The 27,968-nt window shown below is 38.0% G+C and overlaps 1 protein-coding gene across 1 annotated transcript; it reads right to left on the bottom strand.

The window, feature by feature from the left end:
• LOC106088870 (protein extra-macrochaetae) lies at positions 1–27,968 on the bottom strand. Its single transcript, XM_059360388.1, has 2 exons — positions 26,724–27,968; positions 1–174 (listed from the first exon to the last, which is right to left on the bottom strand). Exons 1-2 carry the CDS (start codon positions 27,402–27,404, stop codon positions 136–138), a joined length of 720 nt encoding a protein of 239 aa, XP_059216371.1. The 5' UTR covers positions 27,405–27,968; the 3' UTR covers positions 1–135.

The following is a 27,968-nucleotide window of genomic DNA, read 5'->3' as shown; positions in this document are numbered from 1 at the left end:
AAACTCTTCCGTTGGGCGGTCGACCTTAAGGGTTATATTTTTTTATTAACTTATGTTGTTGTTTTGTTAAAAATGAGGAATTCATGGTTTTTCAATAAAATATTAAAAATTATTTTTAGGATATTTACTTAAAGTCTAACACGACTGCCTGCTGGCTGCCTTTTCATCGATTAACTGCAAAGATAAGAAAAAAAAACACAATTTTTTGTTAATAAAAAAAATAAAAGGAAGGATAAAAAAGTAATGGAACTTCTACATATGAAAGAAAGCAGAAAATGTCTATAATTTTCTCAAATAAATGAAGTTTAAATTTCGCAAATTTTATTTATTTATAATATTGGGTTGCCCAAAAAGTAATTGCGGATTTTTTAAAAGAAAGTAAATGCATTTTTAATAAAACTTAGAATGAACTTTAATCAAATATACTTTCTTTACACTTTTTTTCTAAAGCAAGCTAAAAGTAACAGCTGATAACTGACAGAAGAAAGAAAGCAATTACAGAGTCACAAGCTGTGAAAAAATTTGTCAACGCCGACTATATGAAAAATCCGCAATTACTTTTTGGGCAACCCAATACATTAGCTGAGCCCGGCCCGTTCCGCTGCGCCCAATAATGCTATGTTGAAGAAGAGTACTCTAAATTTGGAAATTTCTGCCGTTGTTCAGTTAAAAATATATTCCAATTTTGCTGTGTATTTTCCTACTTTCAATAACTCTAATTTAAACCCCACGGTGCAATGGTCAGTAAAAATTCTGTTTAGGGGTGTGGTGGACATCCAGAGACTTGGTTCTAAAAGTGAATGTCAATTTTGAGCTCTACTCCCAAAAAAAACCTTTCATTAAAGATCCATATTTCCATAGTCGGTAAATATGTCCAACTTGAGGCGTTTTTGTTGGGGGTGGGGTGACCCACGAAACTCTAAGTCCCACAATAGGATATCAGATTCGTTTTCTACTCTCAACCACCTTTAATTTAATACCCATATTGTATTGATTGGTCTATAAATCCGATAGGCGGATTTTGTGGGTGGGCGGCCGCCCTCCTAGGCACCCCACCCCTGATTTTGCTACCAAATTTTTGTTGTTAGTTTACTGTATGTTAGGTTAGGTTGAAAAGAGGGTGCATATATTAATCCGCCCCATGTCACTATGGACATTCACCTAAGCCAGTAATCGGCTTGTTGTGCGCTCTATTTGAGCCCCATATTATGATGGCTAGTAAATAATTTCTGTTTGTGGGGTGTTTTGGGGAAGAGGTAGACCCCCCAGAGAATTTGTTCCGAAAGTAGGTATCAATTGCTCTGCATCTGGCTATCCCCTCCCCAATACCTTTCATTTCAGCCCCACACTGATATGGGAGGTAAATATGTCCGTTTGAAGGGTGTTTTGGGGGGCGGTCCCCTAGCACTTAGCCCGCTGAAAATATATCAGCATCATGATATACTCTCTACTCATTTATTTGAATGCTATACTGGCAGTGGCCTCAAAATTGAATATCAAATTTGTTTTCTAATCTCAAATACCCTTCATTTAAAAGTCAGTACATAATTGGAGGCCACCGTAGCGCAGAGGTTAGCATGTCCGCCTATGACGCTGAAAGCCTGGGTTCAAATCCTGGCGAGAAAAAAATTTTCAGCGGTGGTTTTCCCCTCCTTATGCTGACAACATTTGTGAGGTACAATGCCATGTAAAACTTTTCGCCACCCCGTTCGGACCCGTCTATAAAAAAGGAGGCCCCTTATCATTGAGCTTAAAACTTGAATCGGACTGCACTCATTGATAGGTGAGAAGTTTGCCCCTGTTCCCTAGTGGAATGTTTATGGGCAAAATTAGCAATTTGCAATTTTTTACATATTTCCGATTGGGTTTGGGCCCTAAAAACAATCAATATCGAGCTCCACTCTCTTTAAGGCTCACATTGTCATGGTGAGCAAATACGTCCTATATGGGGGTCGTTATGGGGGTGGAACGTCCCCTACTCAGTTGGTCCCTAATGTTGATATCAGATACGTGGTCTTCTCCCAAATACTCTTTAATTTCAGCCCCATATCTCCATAGTCGGCAAACATGACCGGCTTGGGGGGTGTTTTGGGGGATGGGCGGCCATTCAGTGAGTTGGCCTTGAAAATATATCGAACTCGTGTTCTACTCTAAAAACTCTCTTATTTGAGCCTCATATGCAATACTCAGGAAGTACTTCCTATTTGGGTGGTGTTGTGGGGGTGGACACTTTTCCCGAATATTGATATCAGATTCGTGCTTTACTCCCAAAGACCTTTCATTTGAGCCCCATATTGCTATGGTCGTAAATTTGTCTTTTTTGGGGCATATTTTTGGGGAGAGGCGGCCCCCTAAACACTTGGTCGCACATTTGAATATCAGATTCGTATTTTACAACCAAATACTTTTTATTTGAGCCCCATCTTCCCATGGTCAGTAAATAAGCCCTGTTTGGGGGGAGGGGGGGTGTTTTGGGGAAGGGGTGAACCCCCCAGAAACTTGGTCCCACATTTGGATATCAGATTCGTATTCTACTTGCAAATACCTATCATTAGAGTCCCATATTGCCATGGTCGGTAAATATGTACGATTTAGGGGTTTTTTAGGGGTGGGGGTGGTCCCCCCAACTCTTAGACCGACGATTGAATATCAGATACGTTTTCTTATCCTAAATACCTTTCATTTGAGTCCCATATAGTCGTGATTAGTCTATATATATATATATATATTTGGTAAGTTTTGGGGGTGGGGCGGCCCCCTAGGTACGGGTCGGTCTAAGTGTTGGGGGGACCACCCCCACCCCTAAAAAACCCCTAAATCGTACATATTTACCGAACATGGCAATATGGGACTCTAATGATAGGTATTTGCAAGTAGAATACGAATCTGATATCCAAATGTGGGACCAAGTTTCTGGGGGGTTCACCCCTTCCCCAAAACACCCCCCTCCCCCCCAAACAGGGCTTATTTACTGACCATGGGAAGATGGGGCTCAAATAAAAAGTATTTGGGTGTAAAATACGAATCTGATATCCAAATGTGGGACCAAGTGTTTAGGGGGCCGCCTCTTCCCAAAAACATGCCCCAAAGAAGACAAATTCACAAATTCCCATCCGAAATTTGGATATAAAATTTTTGTTTTTAGGTTGCTATGAGAGAAAACACAAAAATTTGGTTTAAATCGCACCACCCATTGCCGAGTTCTGGCATTTCTGAAAATTAGGGTAAGGGGGAGGGTCCACCACCCCCCCTCCCCCCCCCCCCCCCCCTTCAGATATCAAAAACTTTAGTACCCTATTTTCACCACGGGGTCATTATGCACAATTTCAAGAATGTCGGTTCAGCCGTTTCGGAGTCTATAAGGAATACACAAACAAACAAACCTACAAACAAACACAAATTGATTTTTATATATAAGATACCCTCCACCATAGGAGGGGGAGGGGGATATTAATTTCGTCATTCCGTTTGTAATACCTCGCAATATGCATCAAAGACCCCATAAAGTGTACATTCTTCGTCGACATGACATTTTAAGTCAATCTAGTCATGTCCGTCCGTCCGTCTGTCTGTCGAAAGCACGCTAACTTTCGAAGGAGTAAGGCTAGGCACTTGAAATTTTGCCCAAATACTTTCTATAAGTGTAGGTCGGTTAGGATTGTAAATGGGGCAAATCGGTCCATGTCTTGTTATAGCTGCTATATAAACCGATCTTGGTTCTTTATTCCTTGAGCTTTTAGGGGGCGCAATTCTCATTCGATTTGTCTGAAATTTCGCAGCCAGTGTCAGTGGGTATCACTTCCGACAACTGTGCCAAGTGTGGTCCAAATCGGTTGATAACCTGAAATAGCCGCCACATAAACCATTCTCCCGATTAGACTTCTTGAGACTCTAGAGGGCGTAATTCCTATCAGATTTGGCTGAAAATTTTTAATGAAGTGTTCTGGTATGACACCCAATGACTGTGTCAAGTATAGTCTAAATCAGTTCATAACCTGATATAGCCCCCATATAAACCGATCTACAGATTAGACTTCTTGAGTCTCTAGAGGGCGCAATTCCTATAGGATTTAGCTGAAAATTTTTAATGAAGCGTTCTGGTATGACTCCTAAAAACTTTGCCAAGTATAGTCTAAATCTAGTTATGATTTTCAACAACTGTGCTAAGTATGATTGAAATCGGTTGATAACCTGCAATAGCTGTCATATAAACCGTTCGCGGGTCTTGACTTCTTGAGCTTCCAGAGGGTACAATTCTTATCCGATTTGGCCGAAATTTTGCACGCAGTGTTTTATTATAATTTCCAACAACTTTGTCAAGTATGGCCTAAATCTGTCCATATCCTGATATAGCCGCCGTTTAAACCGATCTCACGATTAGACTTCATGGGCTTCTAGAGGGCGCAATTCAATATGGTTGAAATTTTGCAAATGTCGTTTTGGTATGACCTCCAACAACTGTTCTGGCCTATAAACCGACTTCCCAGTTTACCTTTTTAAGCCTCAGGAGGGGAGATTTACGCCCTCTAGCGGCTCAAGAAGTGTAATCGTGAGATCGGTTTATACGGCGGCTATATCAGGATATGGACAGATTTACCCCCTTTTAGCGGCTCAAGAAGTCAAGAACCAAGATCGGTTTATATGGCAGCTGTATCAAAACTTGGAGCGATTTGGCCCATTTACAATCCCAACCGACCTACACTAATAAGAAGTATTTGTGCAAAATTTCAAGCGCCTTTTCAAGTTAGCGTGATTTCGCCAGACGGATGGACATGGCTAGATTGACGCATATTTCAAGGAGTTACAAACAGAAAGACGAAATTTGTATACCCCCATCCTTTGGTGGAGGGTATAAAAATATTGCAAAAATTATCATTACTGCCTTAATTGTTGAACAAGTGTTTATTCTCTTCTCAATATAAACTGCGCATGTGGGTTTTGACAGAAAAACCAAAAAACAAACCCCAAAAACCTCTTCAAAAATATGTCTCCAATTTTGTTGACGCCATCATTTGTTTTTTTTTTTGGCCCATCCAAAGCAGCCATTGCCCCACAATATACCTCCTCCAAACAAGCAATTTCACTCCAATCACCCTGGCTGGGGATTGGCTATTGAAGACTTGCACGTGTTCCCATTTTAAAACAACCTCATGCGGTTATTTGTTATTTGTGTATTTGGTTTTTTGTATTGTTCTGTTCTTTACTATTTTTTTTTTTTTAAATACACACAACCGCATGAATATGGGGTTTTTGTTCGTTAATCAGCAGTTTTGTGTTTTGCATTTAAATACCCCTAGCAATGGAGATGATGTGTTGGTCGCTGTTATTTATTATTTTTCTGTATTTTTGTTTAATTTTTTCGTTTTTATTTTTTTTTTGAGAATATTTGAAAGCAATTTACTTTAAACGGTACAAAGTTCTTAAAATGTGGCGCTAATCAACAAACCAAATAGAAAAAAAACATATAGAGAAAACTTATTTGAAGGGAAAAACCATTTAAATGCAAATTTTCTATGATTCAAAATAGAATGGAGCAGGAAGATAAGACAATTTCCAATGACATTGTGTATACATTTTTAAATCATTGCTCATAAATGAAGGAGAAGAAACAAGTAAAAGTGTGCCAAGTTCGGCCGGGCCGAATCATGGGAACCCACCACCATAGGGCGTAATTTAATTCTCCATACCAAACTTCTGTCAAGCCAGCAAAAGTTAAAGCTTCTAGGAACCGAACAAGCATGATCGAGAGACCGGTTTTTCATGGGAGCTATATCAGGTTATGAACTGATTTTGACCGTACTTGGAACAGTTGTTGGAAGTCATAACAGAATACCATGTGCAAAATTTCAGCCAAATCGGACAAAAATTGCGACTTGTACAGGCTCAAGAAGTCAAATCGGAAGATCGGTTTATATGGCAGCTATATCAGGTTATACCCCGATTTGAACCGTACTTGGCACAATTGTTAAGAGCTATAACAGAATACCATGTGCAAAATTTCAGCCAGATCTGGCAAAAATTGCGGCTTCCAGGGGCTCAAAAAGTCAAATCGGGAGATCGGTTTATATGGCAGCTATATCAGGTTATAGACCGATTTGGACCATACTTGGCACAGTTGTTGAAAGTCATAACGGAACACCACATGCAAAATTTCCGCCAAATCGGACTTAAATTGCGACTTGTACGGGCTCAAGAAGTCAAATCGTCAGATCGGTTTATATGGGAGCTATATCAGGTTATAGACCGATTTCGATTGTACTTGGCACAATTGTTGAAAATCATAACAGAATACTACATGCCAAATATCAAACAGATCGGAAAAAAATTTCGGCTACCAGGGGCTGAAGAAGTCAAATCGGGAGATCGGTTTATATGGGAGCTATATCAGGTTATAGACCGATTTGGACCGTACTTGGCACAATTGTTGAGAGCTATATACCAGAATACCATGTGCAAAATTTCAGCCAGATCTGAGAAAAATTGCGGCTTCTAGCGGCTCAAGAAGTCAAATCGGGAGATTGGTTTATATGGGAGCTATATCAGGTGATAGACCGATTTAGACTGTACTTGGCACAGTTGTTGGAAGTCATACCAGAACACTATGTGCAAAATTTTAGCCAAATCGAACAAAAATTGCGGGACTCAAGAAATCAAAGCGAGTGATCGGTTTCTATGGGAGCTATATCCAAATCCAACCCGTAGGACCTAGTTTCAATCCCCAACGACCTACATTAATACTAATTATCTGTGGAAAATTTAATGCGGCTAGCTTTATGAAATCGACCGCTATCGTGATTTCGGCAGACGGACGGACATCGCTAGATCAACTCAGAATGTCGAGACTATAAAGAATATATATATATACTTTATGGGGTCGTAGATTAGGTTAGTATACCCCCTATCCTATTCTGATGGGTATACTATCGATCGGTATTACCCATTCGAACCGATATTACCCATTTGCAATCCCCATCGACCTTTATCAATATAAAGTATCTGCGCAAAAAATTGGAAGCCACCGTAACGCAGAGGTTGACATGTCCGCCTATGACGCTGAACGCCTGCGTTTGAATCCGGGCGAGACCAACTGAAAAAGTTCTTTGCGCGGTATCTCTTTTTATTCCGAACTTAGCACGCTTTTACTAGTTTTTTATTCAGAGGACCGAGTGGCATATGAACTGATCCCCCGATTTGACTTATATTTGGAACAAAAACTTAAGTTGCGACTTCCAACATCCATGTCAAGCATGATCCGAATCGGTGTATAAACAGATATAGTCCCCATATAAACCGATCCCCAGATTTGACTTCTTGAAACCATAGAAGTCTCAATTTTCATCAGATTTGGCTGAAATTTGGAACAAAGACTTGTGTTATGACTTGCAACTTCAAACAAGCATTAGGCTTCCCGACTTCTGACCAAAATATGGTTCAGATCGGACTATATTTAAATATAGCTGCCATATAGACCGATCTCCCGAATAAGGGTCTAAAGCCCATAAAAGCTTTATTTGCTAACCGATTTCGCTGAAATTCGAATCAGTGGGCTAATTTAAACCTTCCGACATCTGACCTAACTATGGATCAAATCGGATTATATTTAAATATAGCTGCCATATAGACCGATCTCTAAATAAAGGGTCTGAAGCCCCCAAAAGCTTTATTTTTGATCAGATTTCCCTGAAATTTGAAACAGTGAGTCGTTTAAGGTCTCCTAACACAGGACCCAAATATGGTTCTGATCGAACTATATTTAGATATAGCTGGCATATAGACCGATCTGCCGATAAGGGATCTGAAGCTGAATAAAAGCTTTATTTATTATCCGATTACGCTGAAATTTAGAACAGTGAGTTATCGGTTTATATCGGATATAGCTGCCAAAATGACCAATATTTTGTTCTACAAAATTGAATAGTGACTTATATATATTAGACCACCTAATGTCCGTGCCGAATTTGGGTGCACAAGTTATCAAATTTTCACCGGATTTTGACGAAAGGGGGTTTACATCTATACCCGAGGTGGTGGGTATCCAAAGTTCGGCCCGGCCGAACTTAATGCCTTTTTAGTTGTTAATATTTTGCCGTTTTTTTCCAAACATTCAACAAATTTTGTCTTCTTCTACTTTTGTTCGAACAAAACTTGCTTGAATGATATCCGCTGATTTTAAGTGCGACCATCTGCACCTTTGACTTGGCACGGTGTAAGAAATGCAACATTTTTCCACTCTCTGTAGGCAACACCTTTACAAACGAACACTACACCCGGTGGTGGGATTGCATTTTTTTTTTTTTTGTTTTTGGACAAACAAACACAAAATTTCTATTTCAGTGCAGCATGTCGAGAAAATGCAAGAGTTTTTTGCACAATGGATATCATCACTAATTATTTTGCTATATCGACTTAAAATATGTTAAGTAAGAAGGGACATATTTTAAGTCGATCTAGCCATGTCCGTCCGTCCGTCCATCCGTCTGTCCGTCGAAAACACGCTAACTTTGGAAGGAGTAAAGCTAGGCGCTTTAAATTGTGCACGAATACTTTTTACTAGTGTAGGTCGGTTGGGATTGTAAATGGGCCATATCGGTCCATGTTTTAATATAGCTGCCATATAAACCGATCTTGGGACTTGACTTCTTGAGCCTCTAAAGGGCGCAATTCATATCCGATTGGAATGAAATTTTGCACCACGTATCTTGTTAAGATACTCAATAACTGTGCTAAGTATGGGCCATATCGATCCATGTTTTGATATAGCTGCCATATAAACCGATCTTGGGTTTTGACTTCTTGAGCCTCTAGAGGGCGCAATTCTCTTCCGATTTGGCTAACATTTCGCATGAGGTGTTTTGGTATCACTTCCAACAAATGTGTTAAATAACGTTCAAATCGGTCCATGTTTTGATATAGCAGACATATAAACAGATCTTGGGTCTTGACTTCTTGAGCCACTAGAGGGCGCAATTCTCGTCCGATTTGACAGAAATTTTCCACGTAGTGTTTTGGTATCAATTCCAACAACTGCGCTAAGTATGGTTCAAATCGGTTCATGTTTTGATAAAGCTGCCATATAAACCGATCTAGGGTCTTGACTTCTTGAGCCTCTAGAGTGCGCAATTCTCGACCGATTTAACTAAAATTTTGCACGTAGTGTTTTGGTATCACTTTTAGTAACTGTGCTAAGCATGGCATAAATCGATATAGAACCTGATATAGCTGCCATATAAACCGATCTTGGGACTTGACTTCTTGAGCCTCTAAAGGGCGCAATTCATATCCGATTGGAATGAAATTTTGCACCACGTGTCTTGTTATGATACTCAATAACTGTGCTAAGTATGGGCCATATCGATCCATGTTTTGATATAGCTGCCATATAAACCGATCTTGGGTTTTGACTTCTTGAGCCTCTAGAGGGCGCAGTTCTCGTCCGATTTAACTTAAAATTTTCACGTAGTGTTTTGGTATCACTTCCAACAACTGCGCTAAGTATGGTTCAAATCGGTTCATGTTTTGATATAGCTGCCATATAAACCGATCTTGGGTCTTGACTTCTTGAGCCTCTATGGGGCACACTTCTCGTCCGATGTACCTAAAATTTTGCACGTAGTGTTTTGGTATCACTTTTAGGAACTGTGCTAAGCATGGCGTAAATCGGGTCTTTACTTCTTGAGGCAATAGAGGGCGCAATTCATATCCGATTAGAATGAAATTTTGCACGACGTGGTTTGTTATGATACTTAACAACTGTTCCAAGTATGGGCCATATCGGTCCATGTTTTTAAATAGCTGCCATATAAACTTATCTTGGATCTTGACTTCTTGGGCCTCTAGAGGGCGCAATTCTCATCCGATTTGGCTTAAATTTCGCATGAGGTGTTTTGTTATGACTTCCAGCAACTGTGTTAAGTATGATTCAAATCGGTTCATAATCTGGTATAGCTGTCATATAAACCGATCTTGGAACTTGACTTCTTCAGCCTCTAGAGGGCGCAGTTCTTATCTGATTTGATTGAAATTTTGCGCATAGTGTTTTGGTATCACTTTTAATAACTGTGCTAAGCATGCAGTAAATCGGTTTAGAACCTGATATAGCTGCTATATAAACCGATCTGGGATATTGACTTTTTGAGCCTCTAGATGGCGCAATTCTCATCCGATTTGGCTAAAATTTCGCATAAGGTGTTTTGGTATGACTTCCAACAACTGTGTTAAGTATGGCGCAAATCGGTCCATAATCTGATATAGCTGTCATATAAACTGATCTGGGATCTTGACTTTTTGAGCCTCTAGATGGCGCAATTCTCATCCGATTTGGCTAAAATTTCGCATAAGGTGTTTTGGTATGACTTCCAACAACTGTGTTAAGTATGGCGCAAATCGGTCTATAATCTGATATAGCTGTCATATAAACTGATCTGCGATCTAGACTTCTTCAGCCTCTAGAGGGCGCAATTCTCATCCGATTTGAAAGAGATTTTGTACAATGGTTTTTCTCATGACCTTCAACACATGTGTCTAATATGGTCTGAATCAATCAATAGCTTGATACAGCTCCCATATAAACCTATCTTCCGATTTTGCTTCTTGATCCCCTATTCAATTCCTATTCGAACTGAAATATTACACAATGCCTTCTATTTACAATGTTCAGCATTCATTTATGATCCGAATCGGACTATAACTTGATATAGCTCCAATAGCATAACAGTTCTTATTCAATATTCTTTGTTTGCCTAAAAAGAGATACCGCGCATAGAACTCGACAAATGCGATCCATGGTGGAGGGCATATATTGGATTGCCCAAAAAGTAATTGCGAATTTTTCATATAGTCGGCGTTGACAAATTTTTTCACAGCTTGTGACTCTGTATTGGCATTCTTTCTTCTGTCAGTTATCAGCTGTTACTTTTAGCATGCTTTAGAAAAAAAGTGTAAAAAAAGTATATTTGATTAAATTTCATTCTAAGTTTTATTAAAAATGCATTTACTTTCTTTTAAAAAATCCGCATTTACTTTTTGGGCAACCCAATAAGATTCGGGCCAGCCGAAATTAGCACGCTCTTACTCAATAATTTTATTTTAATAATAAAATCGGAAACAATTTTCATTCTTAATTTTTCTTACTTCAAACTCAATTTCCATATTTAAAGTTTGACCCACAATTGGACTCGAAGAAAAATGCATTTGGGTCCAAAAATTTAACAATGCTAATAAGTAGTCCAATAACAATGTCAATATGTACAGTGAAATTTGCATTGGAGATTTCATTGTTTGGATTTTTTTTTAACAAAAGCGAGCGACAATTACAATTCTTTCACAGTATGTGTGTGTGTGTGTACAACGTCAAACCACAAAACTTTAATGTTTTTTATTAAAAATTATACAGTGGGGTATTGTTTAATATAAATTACCACAATAATGCAAAAAAAAAAATTATTTAAAATTTTACATGTCCACCACAAATACGCATATAGATTAAACAAAGCATGAAATGAGGTCACAGTGTTACTCGTATCAATGGCACTAAAGTATTTTTCAAAAAAAAAAAAAAAAAACAAAACAAAACAAAATTCTGGGGAAGCCAAAGGCAAGGCAAGGACGGATGGACAGACGTTTGACAAAAAGACCATACGTCTGTTGGGAAGCTGATAAATTTCATTTTGAGGTGTTGGGGCGACAACATCATTGTTCACCCCGCAGACGGATTAATGGCAAAGCGTAAAAAAAAAAAATTTATTAAAAAACACACACAAATACACAATTTTCAGTCAAGTGTTTTGGAATTTTGTATATATATGCTTTGCTTTTAATATTTGATATAAAAATCTTGTTTTCTTTTTCATTATAATTTGTATGAAATTTTGTGTTTTTAATTTTCTGTGATTTGTTTGCTGTTGTTGTTGATGATTTTTTTTTTTTTGGTTTTTTTCTCTGTTTTTTGGGTTTCTCTGAACACCTGCAAATACTTAAATTTATTTCATTTAGTTTTTGTTATATTCGTATGGTTAAATGTAGTGAACAGCAAAACAAAACAAAAAAAAAACAAAACCAAAAAATAAAGCATCACGCAACTTAACAGAAAACACCATCAAAAAAAGCCAACAACTTTATACTATAGCTGCTAAACAATAAAAATTGTAGTTTGTGTTGTTGTTTTCTTTTTTTTCGAAAAAAAACGAGACTGAAAACATTTCGTTTTTGTATGTCAGAGTGTGTAATCATTTAGAAAGACAACCAAGTGGCCGATGACCATCATTTCATTAGATTTCAGTGAATGCTGTTGCTGATGAGGATGATCATTATCATTCATCCCCATCCCCATCCCCATCCCCATCCCCACAGCCACAAAAACCCAAACAGCAATCACGCATATACATTCTCCCCCAGCCGCCTCTCACCGCCTGCCACCTCTGGGTCCATCTAGTCATTCAGCCAGCCAGCCCGCCACATCATTGTCATCATCAATTCACACGCTTTTTTAAGAGATGAGAAAAAAAAAGCAAGTAAAAGCGTGCATAGTTCGGCAGGGCCGAACTTTGGATGCCCAACACCTTGGGTATATATGAAAACCAACAAGTAAAAGTTCGGCCGGGCCGAATCTTATATACCCCCAACCTATATTGGGTATAAAAAAAATAGGAAGTCTTTTTTAAGCAAAAGCGGGTTTAGTTCGTCTCGACCAAAATTTCATGGTGAATCGGTTGGATAACCCCTGGGAAACCTTAAAAAAACATGGAAAATGTGAGCTAATTCTGCTTAATCAACTGAGGGAATCGTTTGTTTCCGTAAGACGGCTGATCCGATTACCTTGAAATTTTCACAGATTGTTTAGGTTTGTCTGGAAGGGAACATATGCTATATACATTTTTGATATCGGGAGGGCGGCGGACCCTCCCCCTTACCCCAAAAGTACTACAAAAAAAAAAAAAAAAAAACAAGTAATAGCGTGCTAAGTTCGGCCGGGTCGAATCTTATATACCCTCCACCATACATCGCATTTGTCCAGTTCTTTTCCCGGCATCTCTTCTTAGGCAAAAAAAGGATAAAAGAAAAGATTTGCTCTGCTATTAGAGCGATATGAAGATATGGTCCGATTTGGACCACAATTAAATTACATGTGGGAGACCTGTGTAAAATGTCAGCCAATTCGAATAAGAATTGCGCCCTATGGGGGCTCAAGAAGTAAAATAGAGAGATCGATTTATATGGAAGCTGTATCAGGCTATAGACCGACTCACAATATAATGAACACGTTTGTTGATGGTCATGAGAGGATCCGTTGTACAAAATTTCAGCCAAAACGAATAATAATTGCGACCTCTATAGGGTCTAGAAATCAAGATCCCAGATCGGTTTATATGACAGCTATATCAGGTTATGAACCGATTTGAACCTTTTTTGGCACAGTTGTTGGATATCATAACAAAAAACATGTCGGGCGAAATTTCATTCCTTATTTGACACAGTTATTGAAAGGAAGAATAAAATACGTCATGCAAAATTTCATTTCAATCGGATAAGAATTGCGCCCTCTAGAGGCTGAAGAAGTCAAGATCCCAGATCGGTTTATATGGCAGCTATATCAGGTTATGAACCGATTTGTACCTTATATGGCACAGTTGTTGGATATCATAACAAAAACCATGTCGTGCGAAATTTCATTCCAATCGGATAAGAATTGCGCCCTCTAGAGGCTGAAGAAGTCAAGATCCCAGATCGGTTTATATGGCAGCTATATCAGGTTACAATCCGATTTGAACCTTTTATGGCACAGTTATTGAAAGGAAGAATAAAATACGTCATGCGAAATTTCATTCCAATCGGATAAGAATTGCGCCCTCTAGAGGCTGAAGAAGTCAAGATCCCAGATCGGTTTATATGGCAGCTATATCAGGTTACAATCCGATTTGAACCTTTTATGGCACAGTTGTTGGATATCATAACAAAAACATGTCGTACAAAATTTCAGGCAAATCGGATGATAATTGCGACCTCTAGAGGCTGAAGAAGTCAAGATCCAAGATCGGTTTATATGGCAGCTACATCAGGTTATGAACCGATTTGAACCTTATATGGCACAGTTATTGGATATCACAACAAAAACATGTCGTGCGAAATTTCATTCCAATCGGATAAGAAGTGCGCCCTCTAGAGGCTCAAGAGGTAAGACCCAAGATTAGTTTATATGGCAGCTAAATTCAGGTTATAAACCGATTTCAATTATACTTAGCATAGTTGTTGAAAGTCATAACGAAACATGTCATGCAAAATTTCAGCCAATTCCGATAGGAATTACGCCCCCTAGAGGCTGAAGAAGTCTAATCGGGAGATCGGTTTATATGGCGGCTGTATCAGGTTACGAACCGATTTTGACTTTACATGGCACAGTTATTGGGAGTCATAGCAGAACACTTCATGCAAGATTTCAGCCAAATCGTATAAGAATTGCGCCCTCTAGAGGCTCAAGAAGTCAAGACCCAAGGTCGGTTTGTATGGCAGCTATATCAGGTTATCAACCGATTAAGGCCATACTTGGCCTATGGCCTAAATCGGTTATCAACCGATTTAGTCCATACTTGGCACAGTTGTCGGAAATGATACCAAAACACTGCGTGCAAAATTTCAGCCAAATCCCATGGGAATTACGCCCTCTAGAGGCTAATCTAGTCTAATCGGGATATCGGTTTATATGGCGGCTATATTAGGTTATGGACAGATTTAGACTATACTTGGCACAGATATTGGGAGTCATACCAGAACACTTCATGCCATATTTAAAACAGTTGTCGGAAGTGATACCAAAACACTGCGTGGAAAATTTCAGCCAAATCGGATAAAAATTGCGCCCTCTAGAAGCTCAAGAAGTCAAGATCCAAGATCGGTTTATATGGCAGCCATATCGAAACATGAACCGATATGGACCATTTACAATCCCAACTGACCTACACTTATAAAAAGTATTTGTGCAAAATTTCCACTGGCTAGCTTTACTCCTTTGAAAGTTGGCGTTTTTTTTATAAAGACGGACGGACGGACAGATGGACGGACATGACTAGTTCGACCTAAAATGTCATTACGATCAAGAATATATATACTTTATGGGCCCTTAGATGCATATTTCGAGGTGTTACAAACGGAATGACGAAATTAGTATACCCCCCATCCTATGGTGGAGGGTATACAAAGCAAATGGCCAGCAAAAATTTAAAATAATGTGGTCAGTTTTTTTCTTTTTTTTTTTTGGTGAAAAAACACATGCCTTGCGGGGTCCCCTGAATTTTGTTTTTCTTTTAAACATCAGCCAAAAGAAGACTCAAATATTAATGGGAGTAGAAATATGTAACTATATTTTCAATGCATTTCTTTTATGTTAAAAAAAAAACTAAAAAAAAAATATTTTAAAAAATTTATAAAATTAGACTGTTAAGAGTTTTTATGTCAAACCACTAATGTGCAAAAATTAACTGTGGAAAAAATTGTAATAAAAAATTCAAAAAATTCTTTGTTTATGTTTTTTTTCAAATACATGGTTTTTGGGAACCTTTACATCAAGAAGAAATTGAGCTTCAGATTTCCAATCTCTTGGAAATCTGAAGCAGCCAAAAATTATAGCCATTTGTGAATATTTTTTCAAAGAAAGTAAATCTGGAAGTCAAAAATGTTTAATAGAATTACTTGAAGATCAATAAAACGCAGTTTGAATCTGTTTTGGAGATGAATCTTTCCCGTTTAAACATATTTTTAAAAAGTGAGTAAAAATTCTGGGATTTTGGGGATTTTTGAAATTTTTTTTGGGCATTCAAAATTTAGCATTGTCATAAAGTCAATGATGGTTTGGTGTGTGTTTGGTATAAAGTTTTCCGGTTAATTTTTTTTTATTTTGGTACTTTTTAAACGGTCTGGGATTTTGGGGATTTTTAAAATTTTTTTTTAGGAATTTAAATTTTATAATGTAAACAAATAAAAAGGCATTGGTTACCCACCACCTCGGGTATATATGTAAACCACCTTTCATCAAAATCCGCTGAAAATTGCATACCTTATGTCCCATAACAGTTATATCGAAATATGTTCCGATTTGGATCAAATACTAATGAGTACAGTAGCTATATCTAAAAATAAACCGATCCATACAGGAACCATATACGACAGAGATGTCGAAAAGCCTAACATATGTCACTGTGTCAAATTTCAGTGAAATCGGATTATAAATGCGCCTTTTATGGGGCCAAGACTTTAAATCGAGATATCGATCCATATGGCAGCTATATCCAAATCTGGACCGATCTGGGCCAAGTTGCTGAAAAATGTGGAAGAGCTTAACACAACTAACTGTTCCAAATTTCGGCGAAATCGTACAATAAATGTGGCTTTTATGGGCCCAAAACATTAAAACGAGAGATCGGTCTATATGGCAGCTATATTCAAATCTGGACCGATCTGGGCCAAATTTAAAAAGGACGTCGAAGAGCCTAACAAAACTCACCGTCTCAAATTTCAGCGACGTCGGACAATAACTGCGTCTTTTATGGCCTCAAAACCTAAATCCGAGAGATCGGTCTATACGGCAGCTATATCCAAATCTGGGCCGATCCGTGCCATATTGCAGAAATAAGTCAAGGGCTTAACTTAACCCACTGTCTCAAATTTCAACGACATCGGACAATAAATGCGCCTTTCATCTGAATCTCATATGATCTTTGTTGGTCTACGAATTTAAGTTTGGATGTAAGGTGTACTCCATTCTTAAAATACTTTATTTCAGCCCGATATTCTCATGGTGTCTGATTTAGGGGTATTTTCGGGGGAGAGGTGGTCCCCCCTCTCTTCGCTTAAATACCATTTTTTAAACCCCATATTGCCATTGGTTTTGAGGGGAGTTTACAGGATGAGGCGTCCCCCAAAAACATGGACCCAAAATTGGTTATCAAATTCGTTTGGCATGGTCGAAAAATGTTTACCCTTTGGGGGGTGTTTTGGGAAGGGGTGATGCCCTAAATACATGTTCCTACATGTGGATATTAAATTCGTATTCTACTCTCAAATACCTTTATTTGAGCACCATATTGCTATGGTCAGTAAAAAATTGCTGTTTGTGGGGTATTTTGGGAAAGGGGTAGACGCCCAGAAAATTGGTCCCGAAAGTGAGTATCAGTTCTTGCTCTACCCCCCAATTCCTGTCATTTAAGCCTCACATTGACATGGTCGGTAAATATGCCCGATTTAGGGGTGTTCTGGTGGGGAGTGGGGTGGTCCCACAAACACTAAGCCCTTAAAATATACCAGCAACGTGCTCTATTCTCATTGGCCTCAAAATTGGATATCAAACTCGTTTTTTAATCTCAAATACCATTCACTAAAACCCCTTATTGAAAAAGCCAGCAAATATGTCCGGTTTGAGTTATGGGCCCTAAAAACTATGAATAATGAGCTCCACTGTCTTGAAGATCCAACTTGTCTTGGTGAGCAAATACGTCCTACTTGGGGGTTGTTATGGTGGTGGGACGTTCCCTAGACAGTTGGTCCCGAATGTTGATGTCAGATTCATGGTCTACTCCCACTTGAGCTCCATTTTTCCTTAGTCGGCAAACACGACCGGTTTGGGGGGTGTTTTGGGGGATCGGCGGCCACTCAGTGAGATTCGTGTTGTACTCTAAAATACCTCTTACTTGAGGCCCAAATTGCAATGGTCAGCAAATACGTCCTATGTGAGTACTGTTATGGGGTTGGGGTGGCCCCATAGACACTTTTCCCGAACATTGATGTCAGATTCATGCTTTACTTCCAACGACCTTTCATTTGAGACCCATATTGCTATGGTCGTAAATTTGTCCTCTTTAGTGGGGAGACGGAGGGTTTGGGAGGGGAGGCCCCCCAACACTTGGTCCCACATTTGGATATAAGATTCGTATTTAACACCCATATTACCAATGGTCATAAATAAGCCCTGTTTGTGGGTGTTTTGGAGAAGTGATGGTCCCCCAGAAACTTGGTCCCACATTTGGATATCAGATTCGTATTCTACTTGCAAATACCTTTCAGTTGAGCCCCATATTGCCATGGTCAGTAAATTTGTCCGATTTAGTTTTGTTTTGGGTGTTGGGGTGGTCCCCCAAACACTTAATCCGACGATTGGATATCAGATATGTTTTCTAATCTTAAATACCTTTCATTTGAGTCCCATATTGTTGTGATTGGTCTATATATATATTTGGTAGGCTTTGGGGTGGGGCACGCCCCCTAGGTACCCCATCCGAAACTTGGATGCCAAATTTTTGTTTTTAGGTTACTATAAGAGAGCACACAAAATTTGGTTTGAATTGCACCACCTATCTCCGAGATCTGGCGTTTCTGAAAATTAGGGTAAGGGGGAGGGTCCGCCCCCCCTTCAGATATCAAAAATGTAGTACCCTATTTTCACCACGGGATCATTATGCACCATCTGTGAAAATTTCAAGAAAATTGGTTCAGCCGTTGCTGAGTCCTATAAGGAACACGCAAACAAACAAACCTACAAACAAACCCAAATTGATTTTCATACCTTTCACCATTGGATGGAGGATGGGGGGGGGGGGGGAGGGTATACTAATTTCGTCATTCTGTTTGTAACACCTCGAAATATTCGTCTGAGACCCCATAGAGTATATATATTCTTGATCGTCGCGTCATTTTAAGTCGATCTAGCCATGTCCGTCCGTCCGTCTGTCCGTCCGTCCGTGCGTCTGTCCGTCCGTCTGTCCATCCGTCCGTCCGTTTATCCATCCATCCGTCCGTCCGTCCGTCTGTCTGTCGAAAGCTCGCTAACTTTCGAAGGAGTTCAGCTAGCAGCTTGAAATTTTGCACAAATACTTTCTATTACTGCACGTCGGTTGGTATTGTAAATGGGCCAAATCGGTCCATGTTTTGATATAGCTGCCATATAAACCAATCTTAGGTCCTGACTTCTTGAGCCTTTAAAGGTCGGAATTCTCGTCCGATTTGACTGAAATTTTGCACGACGTGTTTTGTTATGACTTCCAACATCTGCGCTAAGAATAGTTGAAATCGGTCCATTGCCTGATATAGCTGCCATATACACCGATCTGGGTCTTGACTTCTAGATCCACAAAAGGGCACAATTATTATCCGATTAAGATGACATTTGGCATGAGGTGTTTTGTTCTGACATTCAACAGATGTGCTAAGTATGGTTCAAATCGCTCCATAACCTGATATAGCTGCCATATAAATCGATCTGGGGTCTTGACTTCTTGAGCCTCTACAGGGAGCAATTCCTAACCGAATTGGTTGAAATTTTGCATGAAGTGTTTTGTTATGACTTTCAACAGATGTGCAAAGTATGGTTCAAATCGGTTCATATTCTGGTATAGCTGCCATATAAACCGATCTGGGGTCTTGACTTCTTGAGCCTCTGGAGGGCGCAATTCTTTTCCGAATTGGCCGAAATTGTGCATGAGGTGTTTTGGTACTACTACCAACAATTGTGTTAAGTACGATTCAAATCGGTTCATATCCTGGTATAGCTGCCATATACACCGATCTGTGGTCTTGACTTCTTGAGCCTCTAGAGGGCGCAGTTCTCATCCGATTTGGCCGAAATTGTACATAGGGTGTTTTGGTACCACTTCCAACAATTATGTTAAGTATGATTCAAATCGGTTCATAATCTGGTATAGCTGCCATATAAACCGATCTGGGGTCTTGCCTTCTTGAGCCTCTAGAGGGCGCAATTCTCATCCAATTTGACTGAAATTTTGCACAAAGTATTTTGGTGTCACTTCCAATAACTGCGCTATGTATGGTTTAAATCGGTTCATGTTTTGATATAGCTGCCATATAAACCGATCTTGGGTCATGACTTCTTTAGCCTCTAGAGAGAGCAATTCTTTTCCGAATTGGCTGAAATTTTGCACGAAGTGTTTTGGTACTACTACCAACAATTGTGTTAAGTATGATTCAAATCGGTTCATAATCTGTTTTAGCTGCCATATAAACCGATCTTGGATCTTGACTTCTTTAGCTAATAGAGCGAGCAATTCTCATCCGAATTCGGTGAAATTTTGCATGAGGTGTTTTGTTATGACTTCCAACGACTGTGCCTAGTAGAACGCAAATCGGTACATAACCTGATATAGCTGCCATATAAACCGACCTGGTTTATTGACTTCTTGAGCCTCTAGAGGGCGGAATTCTCAACCGAAATTGGCAGAAATTTTGTACAACAACTTCTCTCATGACCTTTAACATACGTGTCTTATATGGTCGGAATCGATCAATAGCTTGATACAGCTCCCATATAAACCGGTCTCCCGATTTTGCTTCTTGAGCCCCTACAAGGCGCAATTCTTATCCAAATGAACTGAACTATTACACAATGACTTCTATTGGGTTGCCAAAAAAGTAATTGCGGATTTTTTAAAAGAAAGTAAATGCATTTTTAATAAAACTTAGAATGAACTTTAATCAAATCTACTCTTTTTACACTTTTTTTCTAAAGCAAGCTAAAAGTAACAGCTGATAACTGACAGAAGAAAGAATGCAATTACAGAGTCACAAGCTGTGAAAAAATTTGTCAACGCCGACTATATGAAAAATCCGCAACTACTTTTTGGGCAACCAATACAATGTTCAGCATTCATTTATGGTCCGAATCGGACTATAACTTGATATAGCTCCAAGAGCATGACAGTTCTTATGCAATATTCTATGTTTGTCTAGAAAGAGATACCGCACATAGAACTCGACAAATGCGATCAATAGTGGAGGGTATATAAGATTCGTCCCGGCCGAACTTAGCACGCTTTTACTTGTTGTATATAAGAAATTTAGTTGAAATTCAAATTTTGTAGAAAATTTCCTTGAAATTTTCTTCTTATAAATTTCTCTTTAAAAATGTCCTTGCTCGGCTTTGCAAATATTTTTAAAATATTGTTTATATGGATTCTTTATGATTTCCTTAAGACTTGAAAATGGTAATTAAATTTTTCTCATAGCCTTATCTACACCAAATCACACTTATTAAGCATTATAAATATGGCTGGTGTTGGGCGAACTATAACTAGAGGTTTTGGTGGTGCTCACAAGTGTTTCGGTTTCGGTTTTTTTTTTTTGTTTCTGATGTGTAGTTTGATGTTTTTGGTTTTTTTTTTTTTGGTGAAATCTGGTTTCTAACTTTACTTTAATGGTGTTAATTATTTATGGTTGGGGAATTTCATGTTTTTTTTTCTCAAACAATTTTTTTTTTTTTCACCAATTTGTTGTTATATTTTTGTGATTTTTGTTTTTTTTTAATTTTTTCAAAAAAAAAACAGATTCATATATGAATAGCTGCTAGCAAAAGCAAACTTGAAATCCAAATAAAACAGGTGCAGAATATACACAATGATAAATTATAACATTCAAACATACATAGTCTCATATATTGTACATGTATGAGTATGTGTGTCGGTCTCTATGTCGTCTCTCTGTATGCTGCTTTATACCATACACACAACAAAGTTCATTTTCTCTATGCTTGTCTCCGGCATATAAGGGCATTTTATGACATCTTAAAATCCATAAAAAACAACAACAACAAAACGAAACACCAAAATACTGTTTGTCTCGGTGGTTTGTTATGTTAGATGTTCAAAGCCAGAAAATACAATTTTTTTTTTGTCAAATGGCCATCCATTTATGGGGAGAATATCTAATCCGAATTGATGAACATAAATTCTTGTTTGGATAAAAACAATTAACACACTTTTAGGAAACTTTGAAAAAAAAAATCGTAGCTAACCTATCCAAAACGGCCAAGTGACAAGCCATAAATTTACATCATTAAAATCAATTCAAATGGGAGATGGAGCTTTAAAGTTGAATATTTTGAGAAATTTACTTATTGCTATTAAATTTTACTAGGCAAATCAACAAATTTTACTACAAATTAGTTCAATGCTTTGAGGCAGTCTTGTGAATAACAGTAAAAAATCATAACAAAATTTGATTTTATTTAAGCCACCGTAGCGCAAAGGTCAGCACGTCCGACGCTGAACACCTGGGTTCGAATCCTGGCGAGAGCATCAAAAAAAAAATTCAGTGGTGATTTTCCCCCACCCAATGCAGGCAACAATTGTGAGGTACTAGGCCATGTAAAACTTCTCTCCAAAGAGGAGTCGCACTGCGGCACGCCGTTCGGACTCGACTATAAAAAGAAGGCCCCTTATCATTGAGGTTCAATTTGAATCGGACTGCACTAATTGATATGTGAGAAGTTTGCCCCAGTTACTTAGTGGAATTTTCGTGGGCAAAATTTCCAATTTGCAATAATTGCATTTGAATTTAATCACAAATTTTGTAAAAATATTGTTTTCGTATTGCACACCATCGTTAAGACAGATTTCCAAAAAAAAAAAATTCTTTTCGATAGCAAATTCAGTAAAATTTTAATTTTCAAAGAAAATAACCAAAAATTTGAATTTTCATAGAAAATATCTTTTTCAGACAATAATTCTACTTTTTATGGGCTTAAGACCCTAAATTGGAAAACCGGTCTATATGACAGCCAACTCTATATAGTCTGATCTGATTCATATATGACGTCGAATGTCGGGAGACTCACTATTTCAAACTTCGTCGAAATCAGGTAAAAAATAAAACTTTTATGAGCTTCAGATCATTAATCGGTAGATCGGTCTATATGACAGCTATATCTAAATACAGTTCGATATGAAACATATTTGGGCCAGTTGTCGGGAGGCCTAAAACTACCCACTGTTTCAAATTTCAGCAAAATCGGGTAATAAATAAATCTTTTATGGGCTTCAGACCCTTTATCGGGAGATCGAACTATATGACAGCTATATCTCAATACAGTCCGATCTTTGGCATATTTGGGCCAGATGTCGGGAGGCCTAAAGTTACCCACTGTTTCAAATTTCAGCAAAATCGGGTAATAAATAAAGCTTTTATGGGCTTCAGACCCTATATCGGGAGATCGGACTATATGACAGCTATATCTAAATATTGGCCGATTTGAACCATATTTGGATCAAATGCCGGGATGTTTAAAATAATTTACTGTTTCAAATTTCAGCAAAATTGGTTAAAAACTAAAGCTTTTATGGGCTTCAGATCCTTTATCGGGAGATCGGTCTATATGGCAGCTATATCTAAATATAGGCCGATCTGAACCATATTTAAGTCAAATGCCGGGAGGCCCAAAACTACTCACTGTTTCAAATTACAGCAAAATCAGGTAATAAATAAAGCTTTTATGGGCTTCAGACCCTATATCGGGAGATCGGTCTATATGGCAGCTATATCTAAATATAGTCCAATCTGAACCATAATTGGGTCCTATGTTGGGAGGCCCAAAACTACTCATTTGCGCCCTCTAGAGGTTCAGGAAGTCAAGATCCCAGATGGGTTTATATGGCAGCTAAATCAGATTCTATGCCGATTTACGCCATACTTAGCACAGTTATTGGAAGTCATACCACAACACTACGAGCAAAATTCCAGTTAAATCGGGCGAGAATTGCGCCCTCTAGAGGCCAAAAAGTCAAGATCTAGGATCGGTTTATATGGCAGCTATGACAAAACATGGACCGATTTGACCCATTTACAATCCCAACCGACCTACTTTGATAGAAGGTAGCTTTACTCCTTCGAAAGTTAGCGTGCTTTCGACAGACAGATGGACGGATAGACGGACGGACGGACATGGCTAATTCGACTTAAAATGTCACGACGATCAAGAATATATAGACTTTATGGGGTCTTAGACGCATATTTCGAGGCGTTACAAACAGAATGACGAAATTAGTATACCTCCATCCTATGGTGGAGGGTATACAAATAGAAATATTGATCTGAAACTTTGCACAGATTCTTTTTTAGTCCATAAGCAGGTTAGGTTCGAAGATGGGCTGTATCGGTCTATATCTTGATATAGCCTCCATATAGACCGATCCGCCGATTTAGTGTCTTAGACCCATAAAAGCCACATTTATTATCCGATTTTGCTGAAATTTGAGACAGTGAGTTGTGTTAGGGCCTTCGACAACCTACTTTAATATGGACCAGATCGATTCAGATTTGGATATAGCTGCCATATAGACCGATCTCTCGATTTAAGGTCTGGCGCCCACAAAAGGCGCATTTATTGTCCGATATCGCTGAAATTTGAGACAGTGAGTTGTGTTAAGGCCTTCGACAACCTACTTTAATATGGACCAGATCGATTCAGATTTTGATATAGCTGCCATAGAGACCGATCTCTCGATTTAAGGTTTTGGGCCCACAAAAGGCGCATTAATTGTACGATTTTGCCAAAATTTGGGACAGTGTGTTGTGTTAGGCCAATCGATATCCTACTTTAATTTGGCTCAGATCGGTTAAGATTTGGATATAGCTGCCATATAGACCGATCTCTCGATTTAAGATCTTACGCCCATAAAAGGCGCATTTATTGTCCGATATCAGCGACATTTGGAACAGTGTGTTGTGTTAGGCCAGTCGACATCCTACTTCAATTTGGTCCAGATCGGTTAAGATTTGGATATAGCTGCCATATAGACCGATCTCTCGATTTAAGATCTTACGCCCATAAAAGGCGTTTTTATTGTACGATTTTGCCAAAATTTGGAACATTGAGTTGTGTTAGGCCAGTCGACACCCTACTTAAATTTGGTCTATATTGGTCCAGATTTGGATATAGCTGCCATATAGACCGATCTCTCGATTTAAGATTTTGGCCCCATAAAAGGCGCATTTGTTTTCCGATTTCGCCGAAATTTAGGACAGTGAGTTGTTTTAGGCTCTTCGACATTTTTCTGCAACTTGGCTTCAATCGGTCCAGATTTGGATATAGCTGTCATATAGACCGATATCTCGATTTAAAATCTTGGCCCCATAAAAAGCCCATTTATAATCCGATTTCGCTGAAATTTGACACAGTGACTTAGGTTAGGCTTTTCAACATCCGTGTTGTATATGGTTCAGATCGATCTATATTCGGATATGGCTTCCAAAAAGACAAAATTGAACTGTGATTTGTACTTATTAGACCTATCAATATCCGTGTCGAATTTGATGCAAATCGGACCATATCTCAATACAGCAGCTATGGGGGCATAAATTATGAATTTTTCACCGGATTTTGACGAAAGGTGGTCTACATAGACACCCGAGATGGTGGGTATCCAAAGTTCGGGCGGGCCGATTTGATTTTAAGACTTTCTTTTTAAAGCTCAAAAACTATTTTTTTTTGCGTGAATTGTGGAAATATTTGGTTGCCCAAAAAGTAATTGCGGATTTTTCATATAGTCGGCGTTGACAAATTTTTTCACAGCTTGTGACTCTGTAATTGCATTCTTTCTTCTGTCGGTTATCAGCTGTTACTTTTAGCTTGCTTTAGAAAAAAAGTGTAAAAAAAGTATATTTGATTAAAGTTCATGCTAAGTTTTATTAAAAATGCATTTACTTTCTTTTAAAAAATCCGCAATTACTTTTTGGGCAACCCAATATAAAAAAAATTTAAAAAAAAAATCTGTGAGTTAGGAGTTTAAAACTAATACCCATAACACATTTATCCCATTTTTTCTTCAAATAAAATTTGCCAACTGATTTTTTTTTCCAGTCTAACCATGAAAACCAAAAATACCGTCGGCCAGTCAAATTTACATTTGCCTAATGACTCCAATGTTTAAGGCGGAATTTTTCTGCCAACATTGGAACAATCAATAAATTGAGTAAGAAGACCATATAAGAAAAATCCCCCTTAACTCTTGCATCCCTAACCGGTTAAAATCCATATCCCAACCATCATCCACTTCCAGTTAAAAGAAAAAATTCCAAGTTTTCTTTGTTTTTAAAGCCAATTGAGGTGGGGGGAGAAAAAAAACTTTGCATGGGTTTTTGTTTTTATATTCAAATTCTTTAAGATTTTTATTCTTATGATTTTTTTGTTTTTAAAATTAATAATATTTACAACTATTATCACTTAAGTTATATACATTGATTTTGTTTTTTTTTGTTTTTGTATAGGCTTAAAATTAATTACAAATTTACACAATTTTGAAAAAATCATATTTGAGCGTAATGTAAAAAAAAAAAACAAAATCCATAAAAAACCAAAAAAAAAACATATAATTGCAATTTTTTCTTAATAACTGAAAGTTAGACTTTTATTGTTAATTTCACATTTCTTTTTTCCATTATTCGATACTTAAGACAAATGACTTTACATTGAGGTTTATGGAGGTTTTCAAAACAAAAATCAACATTAAAAGCTTTGCGCAAAAAAATGAAAAAAAAAATAAAAAATTAATAAAGCGAAGAAAAAGCCGTTGAAAAATAAAATAGAAAATAACAAAAATAAGACAACAATTATTTAAAAAAAAAAACTATTTTGATTATTTTTTTTTCTTTTTTTGAAAGAAAAAAAATCAAATTACAAGCGTTTTAAGAGATCTGCCTAGAAATTTTTTTAATATAAAAAAACTAAGAGGAGAGAAAAATGTTGCACGATTAATTTGTTTTTCATTATACATATATAAAGCAAGGAAAACATTATTAATATAATAATAAAAATAATTAGAAAAAAAATAAAACATAAAATTATAAATTTTCCTGAAATATATAAAATTTTCTCCCAACAATCTCTGCTTTCTTTAAAATTTAGTTTTTTTGTTACGCTTAAAAGTCTAGACCTAACACTTCTTCAGCAAACTTACCGTGTGTGTTGTTGAAGAAGCCTGCGAGGCTGAAGAATGGGAGTAGTCGGTAACTGCTGCCGTTGAGGAGATGTGATGATGATGAGGATTCTGCAGTGAGCTGGCGACGGCATTCATTTGACGCTGTTGCTGTTGTTGCTGTGAGGCGGGTGGCAAAATCGTATTGGGGGTCTGGCGATCCACCAAGGGCTGGCGTTGAGCAGGACTAGACTGTGGCTGCAGGCGTTGTTGCAGCTCGTGGTCATCGTTATCATCATCATCACCCTCATCCTCACCCTCCGCCTCTTGCTGCCTGTGCTCAGACATTTCTTCATCATTGTCATGGGATGTGTTGGTGTTGGAGGAGGAGGATGAGACATTTGCTGCTGAGGTAACTCTATCCAAGCTGGAGGCGGCAAAACTTAAAGCTGCCGTGGCATCAAAGTTATTGATTTCGGGATGCGTCTCCAATTCCGATTGCAAATCGCATATGTAATCGATGACATGTTGTATGATCTCCAATTTGGATAGTTTGCGATTTTTGGGCATAAACGGCACCAGATCCTTCAGTTTGGAGAGATACATTTTCATTTCGGCATTTTCGCCATCACCGCGATGGGGCGGATGGCGACTGATGCGGCCATTGGGATTGATGGCGGGCATGGAGGCTCCGGTCTGGCAGACGGCCGTTAAGGATTTCATTTTTGAAATGATGTCTTTGCGTTCTTTGAGTAGAATTTTGAAGGCTGTTTTTTGTAACGGCTATGGAAGCGGCGGAATGAACCGTTTAGATTTTTTTTAAATAGATTTTTATTTCTTTTTTTTTTTAAAAAAAAAAAAGATATTGCCAAGTGGTTTTCAAAACTGTGCTGCGTTTGAGATGTAATCCAAATTTTTCTCGCAAAACAACAGCACCAAATTTTTTTTGTAGCCAACACTTTTCTTCTTCTTCTTTATTTGATCTTGGGATCAACACAATTTTTAATTTTTCTCTTAAAAATTGCTAAATTTTCACTTTATTTCAAGCATTAATCCACAATTTGCTTTATTTATTTATTGATTTTTTTTGTTTTCAATTCAGCTGTAGTTAACCGTAATCCGTGATATATAGGCGTTTGTTTGTAAGATTGTGTTTTGATTTTCTTTTCTTTATTTCTCTCAGATTTATTTTTTCTTTATATCTTTTCTTTAGGCGTTTAAAATTCCGTTTATTTCCTTTTGATGATTCTTGACGCTTTGAGTAACAAACTCGTTGTGAGCTCTCGC

Source organism: Stomoxys calcitrans, chromosome 1 (assembly GCF_963082655.1).
Source record: "Stomoxys calcitrans chromosome 1, idStoCalc2.1, whole genome shotgun sequence".
NCBI classification, from domain to species: Eukaryota; Metazoa; Arthropoda; class Insecta; order Diptera; family Muscidae; genus Stomoxys; species Stomoxys calcitrans.
This window is presented reverse-complemented; position numbering and strand designations above follow the sequence as displayed.

Excerpts from the sequence above, each read along its gene's own strand:
- LOC106088870 (XM_059360388.1), bottom strand. The coding sequence starts at position 27,404 with ATGAAATCCTTAACGGCCGTCTGCCAGACCGGAGCCTCCATGCCCGCC. Across the intron at positions 175-26,723 it reads CTTCTTCAACAACACACACG|TTAATCGATGAAAAGGCAGC; the intron begins GTAAGTTTGCTG and ends TTATCTTTGCAG.